This window comes from Sus scrofa, chromosome 1, assembly GCF_000003025.6.
Source record: "Sus scrofa isolate TJ Tabasco breed Duroc chromosome 1, Sscrofa11.1, whole genome shotgun sequence".
Lineage (NCBI taxonomy): Eukaryota > Metazoa > Chordata > Mammalia > Artiodactyla > Suidae > Sus > Sus scrofa.
Window position 1 is genome coordinate 25269985 of NC_010443.5, and position 11703 is coordinate 25281687.

Genomic DNA, 11703 nt, shown 5'->3' on the forward strand with positions numbered 1-11703 from the left:
ATATTCTAGAAATGTTCAAGCAGAGGCTGAATGATGCTTGGGCAGGATTGCTAAGGTTCCAGAATTTGGTGGGAGGTTGAATTTTAGGTGATTCATGCTTGAGTTAGAGACTTTTTTTCTTTTTCCTTTAGAATCACTGATTTTTTGTTGAGAATCCAACTTTTTTTTTTCTTTTTTGTCTTTTTGCCATTTCTTAGGCCGCTCCCACGGAATATGGAGGTTCCCAGGCTAGGGGTCGAATCAGAGCTGTACACCAGAGCCACAGCCTACACCAGAGCCACAGTAACACGGCATCCGAGCCATGTCTGCAACCTACACCACAGCTCACGGCAATGCCGGATCCTTAACCTACTGAGCAAGGCCAGGGATCAAACCCTCAACCTCATGGTTCCTAGTTGGATTCGTTAACCACTGCGCCACGACGGGAACTCCGAGAATGCAATTTTTTAGATTGCTATTATCTAAAGATAGTTGTTATCTTATCCTTCTTAGATTCCTTACAACGTTCCCCCAAAATTACTTAAGAGGATTAATTAGCAAGTTATTATGTTTATACACAAATTACTACAAATGATAGCTTAAAAGACAATCTGACAGTCTTTCCATGCATTCTCTTTTCTCACAGTTGCTGAACCAGGCAGCAGAGTGGAAACTTCAGGCCAAAGTGCTGAAGGAACAAGAGACAGTCCTGCAGGCTCAGGTGAAGTGCAGGGAGCAAAAGGGGGGCAACAATGCATGGGTTTGCTCTCATTGCTGTGAACCAAAGGTAGTCTGCACAAGGCCTTCTATGTGGCAGGGGAAAAAGGTGACAGGAGTTGGAAATGAAGAATAACTTCATACTTACTATCGTTAAGCACAAATAAAACCACAACATTATATCTAAGAAAAATAAATGCTCTGTACCAACAACTTCTAGTCAAAAGGCTTGTTGACATATAGATAAGGGTCAACCAGAATAAGCTGATGGCTGGGTCCTCACCTGTCTGTTTATATGTCCCCTCTCTCTCCTCCCCCATTAGCCTATCAAGGTAAGGATGAAATGTAAACTGTCCGGCTGGACCATCTATAATAGTCATTATTGAAAATGTCATTATTTGTTTGATATTATTTATAATAAAAGGAAATTAGAAAAATAAAGTCAGCACTCAAGTTTTTGTGGTTATCAGAAAATTGGCCTTGACAATGGAGAAGGATTAGAAATGGCAGACAACTCAGAAACCATTTTGATCTGGCTTTGAGATGTTATGTGTGTATTTGATTAGACTATGGGAATTTATTATTCGGGCTCAAAAATAAAACCTCAAGGAACAGCTGGCTCTGGAGGAAAGCCAGACATATCCATCTTTCCATTGCCCTTGGGGCTCTGTCCCTTTTGGCAAATATTCCTTGTCAGGTTCCAGGAGAGCCACCCTGCCAAGGGCTGGGCCACAGAGGGGCTCTAGCTCTCCTGCCAGGAGAAATGCCCAATTGCAAAATGGACTGTAAAATCACACAGAGCAAATTCACAGAAGGTGAGAGAATCAGAAGCCTTCCAAACTGGGCAGCATCACTGTAAGATTTGAATAATTCACTTGTAAACGTTTATGTGCTGACTGCTAAATATTTGTTCATTAAAAACAATTATTCACTGTGTGAATGAACAAGTTCAATGAATACTTGGTCATTTTTTAAAAAGGAAATAAGAAAAACGACAAACTTAAAATCACAAATTAACGTACTGCATTGACAAAAACATAGATAACATTCTGATATCTAACCTTCCTAAAGCATACTTTTCCAATGTGTGTACCAAATGCAATAATGAATTCTTTCCTCCACTAAATATATCAAAATAGTTTTTAAATGTTAATTACAGAGAAATTCAAAATAATTTTTTCACTATTAACAGAATCGAAGGACTCAGTTAAAAGACTAAACTCTAAGGTTACCAACTCAAGATCATCCTTAAGGCAGCCATAGAACCCGTCATATCATGGTGTGGGGTGGGAGGCAGGCAATGGCAATTCTCTAACCAGAAGCACACAGCAGGGGAAGGAGGTGTGATCTCACTATCTGGAGAGGAGTCCAGAGAATCAGGGCTTCTGGCTGTATGTCTGCCCCATTTCCAGCACAGAGCCTTGAGCAGTACAACAGACAGTACTTGAAGCCATCCATTGTTCACATCATCTATTACAAGCAATCTCCTCTATGCTAAATGAAGAGATCAGTGATTCCAAGCTGGAGTCCTCCAAACTCTGGAGGCCTTTACATACTTTTCAGTATTTCCAAAACATAACAATACATAAGGCAGCAGCTATTGTCTAAAATGTAGTTGTTTTTGAAATTATATCAGCTTTTGCTCAGAGGCAGGGATGGCAGTTATTCATATGTTTAAATTTATAAAAGGAAAATGAGTTAATGAATATATAATATATGCAGTTTGTTTTCAAGTTACGCATGCAAAGCGCTTAACTCGGTGCCTGACTCACAGTAGTATAATTAATTCAACTAATATTTATTGAACTTCTACTAAGTACTAGGCATCATTCTAGGTTTTATAGTAATCAATTAGAGAATCAAAAATCTCACCCTAATTAAAGCCACAACCTAGTAATAACAATAATATTAATTAAAATGCTAATAATTAATTAGTATATGAGCTAATATTAGTATTATTTCATAGGTAAAGGTCCACATAATGACATATGAGACAAAAGGAGTCTTTTGTTGCCAAAAAGTGTAAGAACCATGGGAAAGATGATCTCAAGACCCTGTGCAGCTCTGGTTCACAAATTTAGATAATTTCTAGAGCTAAAGAAGTGTGACCCTAAATTGAGTTAACACTGCTTCCTCTATCATCTTGTTTTCCATGGCACAGCTCTCTCTGCAAAGACCCTCCCTTGTATCTCTTTCGTCTTCAAGGCATTTTCAAAATTTCAGTAATTACTTAATCTTCAGTAAGAATATAGAGGCCCTGAATTTCCACATGTAGTAAGGTTTAAACAAGTTCCCCTTGACAAATACCAGTGTTTTTTTTCTTAAAACCTTTGAACACTGAAAAACAAAGTCTATCACAGTTGATTTTGCAAAGCACTCAAACACTTCCTTTGGTTCAACAATTAAAAGAGTAGGATAGTAGGAGAGGGAGGTCTTAGTCCCCACTTCTATGTCTGAGCAAAGGAAATATCAAGGACAGATTGCATTTTCCTAGATGGTCATTTCATTTTCAGTCATAAGACAACAGCATGCCAATCTGGGGCATGATTGTCACTTAGGGAAGAGATGTCTGGTTTTCAATTATACAAACCAAGGCAATAGAGTAAATGTCAGAGATGATCAATGGGATACAACTGTGGCTACAAATTGAGTGTTCACTGGATCGATAAGGATGAAGATGGTAGTAGATGTGGAAAGTCAGCAATACCAACACAACACAGCAGTGCAGACACAAAATCCTACCCAAGGGGAAAGATCAGTAAGTCAACTGCTAAAGACAAGTAATCATAGCCTTCAATCTCAGAAGACCTCACCTTATCTATATAGAATGGGAGGAGATTCCTCTGCAACTACTACTATAATTGGACTTGTTCCCAGTCCAAATCTCACAAGTTGGTTAAAACAATTCCTGGACACAGTTCCATTTCATAGATGCTACAAATGTTTGTAATTAAAATTTGTGCTCAAGTTACAAGAATGTGTGTACCACTCAGCCCTTTAAAAGTGAAATGTTGGGGCAACTGTTGTTGTTACCAACCCTGGAATAGTGCGTTTCTATTTCTGCCTCTGGTAGGAGTACTGAGAGCGACATCTGGATATCCCTTCCATGTTTCTCTGAAATACCAAAGTGAAAGAGGGAATATGACACATCAAAGACACGTAATGTCAGCATAAAAGTGAAAGGGAAAATATGACTAAACAAATATCCATAAAGTAAACATTTTTAGTTAGTGTAAACAGAGTGTCAGTGTTGGTTACCTGAGAAAAGTACAGTCCATACAGGTTTTGCCACCTATGACAAAGAGGTCATATAGAAAGAAAAGTAGAATATTAAAAATGGTGACTAGAAGGAAGACATGGAGAGCTATGGTTTAACAGGCACAATTTCAGTTTTGCACAATGAAAAATTCTAGAAGTTGGTGCACAACAATGTGAATACACTTAATACTGAACTATACACTTGAAATGGTTAAGGTGGAAATTTTATGTTATGCGTATTTTACTCAGTTTAAAATTAAAGAAGAAAAAGTTGACAGTCACTAGACAAAGGCTAGACGTGGTAATGAAGTGAGACTCTACTCCTTGGGACTGTGGTGTATCTGTCTTCTCCATGCCACAAGAAAACATGGCGAAGGGAAAGAAAACCAGCCCAATGTATACACCAAAAGAACATTTTGGCCAAAGAATGGGGAGAGAGCTGGTGGAGTGGGTGTGGTTGTTCCCACTGATACTGTCAAGGCTGCACCAGTGAAATGGGCCACATACATGCCCATTCCTTCCCCTCCTGTTGGTAGCCTGCAACGACAGGGCTGCAAGGGAGGGCTTGGGAGGACCAGCTCAGGAGACCATATCTACAAATCCCCTGTAACTCTGCAGGAATTACTGAAAAGTCAGAAAAAGAGAGGGAAGAAAGTAAGAAGTTCACAGGAGGCTTAGCCAAAAATGCAAATGAATGGAGAATAGGACCAGCTGGAGGTAGTGATTCCCACCCTAGACCACTAGACCACATGCAGTATAGCTAACCAGTCCCACAGGGACTTACTCTCAAACTGTGGGACTTGACTTATTCATGCACCCTCAAACCAAGTCAGTGGATCCCAGCCAGTACTTTGGGAGAATATGAAACAATTAAATAGAATATGTCAAGAGTACATCACACATAATAAGTACAGCTGACCCTCAAACAATATGAACTGTACTTATCTAATTATACATGGAGTTCATAGTAAATAGAGTTCCCATTGTGGTTCAGCATGTTAAGAATCGGACATAATGTCCGTGAGGATTCAGGTTTGATACCTGGCCTCGCTTAGTAGGTTAAGAATCCAGAAATGCCACAAGGTCACAGATGCAGCTCAGATCTGACATTGCTATGGCTGTGGCATAGGCCTACAATGGCAGCTCCAATTCAACCCCTAGCTTGCAAACTTGTATATGCCCCAGGTGTGGTCCTAAAAAGAAATAAAAATAAAGTAAATAAATACTATATTCCTGCAGTATCTGAGGCTGACTAAATGAGCAGATTGGGAACTGCAGATACGAGGAACCAGAAGTACAGAGGGCCAGCTATAAATTATACACAGATTTTCTACTTCATAGAGGATCAGCACCCCAACCCCCTGATTGGTCAAGAGTCAGCTGTACCGTCTTACACACCATGTGTGTAAAACCCTAGGATACGTTCCTAGCCATAAATTCCCTGATGCCACTTTATTCAGTCTTCTTTAACCTGTTTGCCAAGGAATCATGAGAAACAAATTTTAGGCCACTAGAGGCACCCTAAGTTTTAACACATACTCATGGTGCTAATGATTGATTTCAAAGTGATGGTCAGCTGTTGTTTAACTCTCCACTGGAAAACCTGTTTCCTATTGAAAAGGTTTCATGCTATTTTGTTGTAAAACCTCAGCTGTTCTGAATCATTTGAGAGGGAGCCATTCTAGATAAGCACATTTTCTGGGTTCTAGGGGTTGTGGGATTCCCAACTCCCATTACCAAGACAGGGACCTCTCCAACCTACTGACTTTGAGTTGCTCAATCTTTTCTGCTTTTGAAAGGACAGTCTCACAGGTACCACCAGTCAACTGGTGGACTTGAGGCTTGAGGCTGTTCCAGACACTCAAGAATATCAAAGTCATATTTGAAAATGGAACTTTCCACATGAATAAACATGAATCATCCATATTAAATCTCCATTCACTCAAAACATGCTATCCTAAAATTCTTAAATGCAAGATTTTATTATTATATAACTGTCACTAACAATAAGTATTAATACAGCTCTCCTTCCCTATCCTGCCCTAGTCCTACTCCAAATACAAGCCTTAAAATTAAGAATAGAGAGATACAAAGGCTCTTCTCTATATTCCCATGCTATCCCACAGGATGTCTTTCTTGTGCAAATTAGAAAGAGGCATTTCTTCCTCAAGCTCATTATTTCCATCTATTAAAAATTGGTAAACTGATTTTTATGAAAAGAGACATTTAACTGCTATCAACTAAAATGCTGTATTCATAAATATACAAAACCACAATGTCGAAAAGGGAAATGGCAATTGCTTATAATGGCACAACCTGCATAATGACAGCCATCCGAGTCCATGTCTGGCCCATATTTCCTTTATCACTTGTTTTCATTTGTCTACATTCTCATCCTTTAAGACCAAGTTGAAGGCTCACCTTCTTCACAAAAATGCGGCTCATATGATCACCTGCCATGCTCACCTCCTTCTTTGATCAGTATTTAACTGACTTGGTACTTTGTATTCACTGTCCTATAACCAAACTGTCTTTGGGATGGTCTTCTTATCAGGAGTGCAGGCCTCTCAAAAACAGGAGCTACAGGAGTTCCCGTCGTGGCGCAGTGGTTAACGAATCCGACTAGGAACCATAGGTTGCGGGTTCGATCCCTGCCCTTGCTCAGTGGGTTGATGATCTGGCGTTGCCGTGAGCTGTGGTGTAGGTTGCAGACACGGCTCGGATCCCGCGTTGCTGTGGCTCTGGCGTAGGCCAGTGGCTACAGCTCCGATTCAACCCCTGGCCTGGGAACCTCCATATGACGCGGCAGCGGCCCAAGAAATAGCAACAATAACAACAACAACAAAAAAGACAAAAAAAAAAAAAAAAACAGGAGCTACAGGTTAAATGTACATAATGTCAATGAATATGTTCAGTGTTCAATAAATGTTATGATATAATGAAAGTTATGATATAATGAAATGGTAAAAATATGAAAATATACTGTCATTTTATTATTTCATTTTTCTTTAGAGAAGTTTTGTTTGTTTTTTGTGGGGCCACACCCAGGGCACATGGAGCTTCCCAGGCTAAGAGTAGAATCAGAGCTATAGCTGCCAGCCTATGCCACAGCAACACTGGATCCAAGCCTCATCTGTGACCTACACCAAAGCTCACAGCAATGCCGGATCCTTAACCCACTGAGCAAGGCCAGGGATCAAACCCGCAACCTCATGGGTCCTAGTCGGATTCTTTCCACTGCGCCATGACAGGAACTCCATAAAGAAGTATTTCAGGAGTTCTCATCGTGGCTCAGTGGTTAACGAAGCTGCCCTAGAAATGGCAAAAAGACAAAAAAAAAAAAAAAAAAAAAAAAGTATTTCAATCATACTCACTGACTGAGGCTGATCTCACAGTAAATAAAATAATTGAACATATCACTAATATGGTATTGAGAATTCCCTTAAATCATTTTCTCAAATAATAAACAATGACTTGTTTTGTTGTGGAAGCATTCTGAAAGAAGCTCTAAAATAGATCTACTCTTTCCCTGTTTACAGCTTACTCTCTACTCTGGAAGGTTTGAAGAGTTTCAGAGCACACTGACAAAAAGCAATGAGGTGTTTGCCACTTTCAAACAGGAAATGGATAAAGTAAGTATTGCTAATCCCCCATGAAATACTGACATTTTCTATTTTTGGGGTTTTTTTTTTTTTTTGCCTTTTTGTCTTTTCTAGGGCCACACCCGTGGCATATGGAGGTTCCCAGGCTAGGGATCTAAACAGATCCCTAGGCCAGAGCCACAGCAATGTGGTATCCAAGCCACATCTGTGACCTACACCACAGCTCACAGAAAGGCCAGATCTTTAACCCACTGAGCAAGGCCAGGGATCAAACCCGAAACCTCCTGGTTCCTAGTTGGATTCGTTAACCACTGAGCCACGACGGGAACTCCAACATTTTCTATTTTGAAAGGAATTTTCCTTTGAGTTCATTTTTGTCTTGCTAAGATATCTCAGGAGAGTCTATGAAGTAATGAAATGTTTATACAAGCAAATGAGATTTGGGCTGTATTTTTTAATTGGTTAAGTATGTGGTGAATTAATCTTAGGAAGAGTCCAAAAACACTAGGATACATTTTCACTCTGAGGAAAAATATTTTCTTTTTCTAATCCATGAAGGGAGTTTTAAATTAAAAAAAAAAAAGATAAGAGCTAGCAATTTAACATTACATTCTTTATGCTAAAATAAAAAAGCAATCTTCTAAAGGTTAACAAAAACAACTTTCATATAAATATGCAAGAGTAGAATGTTAAAGCAGAAAATACCATTTCAAAGGATCCTTCTCAGAAGGTATGGAATATGATATAATTGACAGAGCTTTGAAAGAGAAGATGGGAGTTTAAATTCAAATTCTTTGTGTGTTCTTACTCATCAAGTATTGGAGAACAATTCACTTTCCCCAAGTTAATTTCTCTCATCTATATATTAAGACACTATTTCCCTTGCCTATGTCACAAGATTGTGAAGTTCAAATAAGTTAATGTATTTTAAGGGTTTTAAACTTTTTTAAAGTACTTTACTAATATCAGATGCTAATATTATTAGATACAATGTTTATTTTAAATTTTGTTCAATTTAGTGTTTTCCAAAACAAAATCAGCATCAGTGTTTCTGAAAGTCATTGACATTAACCCTTTTAAGGGTAGAAAGCATACCTTTTAAAAAATTTTCAAAAACAATATGATAAATTTCACAACTCATGAGTAAACTTAATAGGCGAACACTTTTTTAACGGCTACAGCTTTCCCAGAACCACGGACATACAGAACAGACTTGTGGTTGCAAAGGGTAGGGGGTGGGGAAAAGGAATGGACTGGGAGTTTGGGGCTAGTTGATGCAAATTATTGCAGTTAGAATGGATAAACAAGGTCCTACTATATAATACAGGGAACTATATCCAATCTCCTGAGATAGACCATGATGGAAAAGAATATAAAAAATAACGTGTATATATGTGTATGTGTGTGTAACTGAGTCACTTTGCTTTAGACAGATATTGGCACAACACCGTAAATCAACTATACTTTAATAAAAATTTTAATAAAAATAAATTTAGAAGTTGATACAATATTAAAGGAACCTCTTAATTTCTTAAATTTTTGTTTTTAGGAGTTCCAGTTGTGGCTCAGGAGTTAACGAACCCGACTAGTATCCATGAGGACTTGGGTTCGATCCCTGGCCTTACTCAGTGGGTTAAAGATCCTGCATTTCTGTGGCTGTGGCATAGGCTGACAGCTACAGCTTGGATTGGACCCCCTACACTGGGAACCTCCATATGCCACAGGTGCAGCCCTAAAAGACAAAAAAAAAAAAAAAAATCATTTTTTTAAAGCTGTTTCTACCATAAAAAAAACAAGAAAAGATTTTTTTTAAAAAAGTTACAGCTTTCCAATTCCATTTTTAAAAATTTAATCATAGTTTTAATTTGAAATAAATACTAAGGTAGGAAAAATGCTATTTATTCCAAGATACATAGTTTTAAGACTGAAATAGATATTACAGCAGGAGTTTTTAATCTGAGGCTTCATAGACTTTTAGCAGTAAGACCTTAGAATTACCAAAAAAAAAAAATTTGATATGCGTATTTCTTTAGGTTTAAGTGTAGTCCCATAGATTTCATCAAATTCCTAAAGGAGGTGATAACTTTTAATGGTTTATAAACTACTAACTTCATTTTAAAAATTATCAAAATAAAAAAGTATCCAAGGCTCACATAGCTTCTCTACAGAGCCCAGGGGCCAACAGCCTGGGGCCAGCCTCTGGCCTCCAAGTGGAGAGACCCAGCCTCAGGCAGTCTGGCCCGAAGTAGCAAGTGCCCAAGTGTGGCTCATCCAGGGTAAATGCACCTAAATAAACACATGCCTTATCCTTCACTTTATCCAAAAAGAAAGGAGATCCTCTAACTAGGAACAGTTTCAGTCACGAAAAAGCCAGGCTACCTTTTATTCACTTCTGTATGCCCTACACCTAGCCCCTGCCTGGTGACAAGCAGGCACTCCATACATGTTGCTTTAAGTGAAAGGACTCCAGGCCCCCTCTTCTGCTGAGTCACCTGAATATTATTCCACCTTCCTGAGCCTTAGTTTCCCCATTTATAGAGGTGAAAACAGAACTTTCCTTAGGGAATTGTTTCAAGAATGAAATGAGAGTTCCCATCGTGGCACAGCAGAAATGAATCGACTAGGAACCATGAGGTTGTGGGTTCAATCCCTGGCCTCGCTCACTGGGTTAAGGATCTGGCACTGTGGTGAGCTGTAGTGCAGCTCACAGACACGGCTCGGATCTGGTATTGCTGTGGCTGTGGTGTAAGCCGGCGGCTACAGCTCCAATTAGACCCCTAGCCTGGGAACCTCCATATGCCACAGGTGCAGCCCTCAAAAGACAAAAAAAAAAAAAAAAAAAAAAAAAAAAAAAAAAAGAACGAAATGAATAACGCATGTAATCACTTTCTGTAAATCCTACTGCATTCTACAAATGTAAAGACTGAGAAAATAGAAAGCTGCCTTTGTGTGGACACTTCTCAGATATGCCCAGATATTATCAACATTTTAATGGCTAAAAAGCCAGGCCAACTTTCTCACTAATAGTCTTCTATTCAATAAAGTAAATAACTTAAATTTCAAGTTTATTCTTGGGACTCAATAAAGCTATTTTTATTTTAAACAAAAGAAAAAGCATGACAAAACAGGAAGGCCCTAAGTAGTTCCCTTTCTCCTGAATTGGCTCTGATGCAAATAAATTTGTTCACCACTGACCCAGATGATTCAGAAATAAATCATGACTCTCTCCACTCATTCTTCATTCCTTGGTATTGAATTTTTGTTTCCTTCAGTAGCTGGTAACAAAAGAACTTTTCCTGACATCACATATGGCACCGACAGTTTCTTTGATATATTAACTAATCAGGATTAACATTAAAACATTCTAATTTCTATAGACCACTAAGAAAATGAAGAAGCTGGAAAAAGAAACAGCCACGTGGAAAGCCCGGTTTGAGAACTGTAACAAAGCTCTGTTGGACATGATTGAAGAGGTGAGGAAGCTTTTCCCCTTGCTCTTCTTCCCCTGACTAGTCAATACATTTATACTCAGAAAGCAACTATGGCCTAATAGCACAAATGAGTACCTTTGAAAAAGAGATGAATTTTTCTGGAATGTGCTATATATGATATTGCAATAAAAGTAATTACCACAAAAGACTCATTAAGAGCATTTTAACCCTAAGTCATATGCCTACTTGTTGATTCCAAAGCAGCACCACACCTGCTAGATGAATGTTTTAGCTGTGCTTGAATTTCCCTTGTGCCTAATGCATAACAGGCACAGAGTAAATTAATTAGTTGATTCAAACACAGTGAGAAAAACACCAGCCCAAGCACCCAAAGTATATGTTATTTTATAGACAGATACAGAGATAAATTGCTTAATTCCTCCAACAGTCATTTAAATACTGATATTCTTTCAGGCTCTGGAGGTTTTGAGACTATGAAGGCAAAGATACATGGCCCTTGACCTGAGAGGCAGGGCTTACAGGTGAAGATCTCTCCAGTAAACAAGTGGGGGAAAAAGTCTTAAAAGGTACATAATAGCACAAAGGCAGGGGTGAAGGAGTAAGATGATTAGGAACAATTTCATGCACTAACACACCAACATTTCTAGAGAAAAGGAGAAATGAACAGTTTAAGCAGCATCACGAATGAGTGCATG

The 11703-nt window shown here is 38.7% G+C and overlaps 1 protein-coding gene across 2 annotated transcripts in view; it reads left to right on the forward strand.

The window, feature by feature from the left end:
* Nucleotides 1-11703, forward strand: part of TXLNB (taxilin beta) — a 56702-nt gene that overhangs the window by 41383 nt on the left and 3616 nt on the right. For both annotated transcript variants that reach the window (XM_021087298.1, XM_003121175.6), the window contains 3 exons: nt 626-700; nt 7494-7586; nt 10934-11029. In XM_021087298.1, coding sequence (XP_020942957.1) covers nt 626-700; nt 7494-7586; nt 10934-11029 — 264 coding nt within the window. The remainder of the gene's footprint in view (nt 1-625; nt 701-7493; nt 7587-10933; nt 11030-11703) is intronic.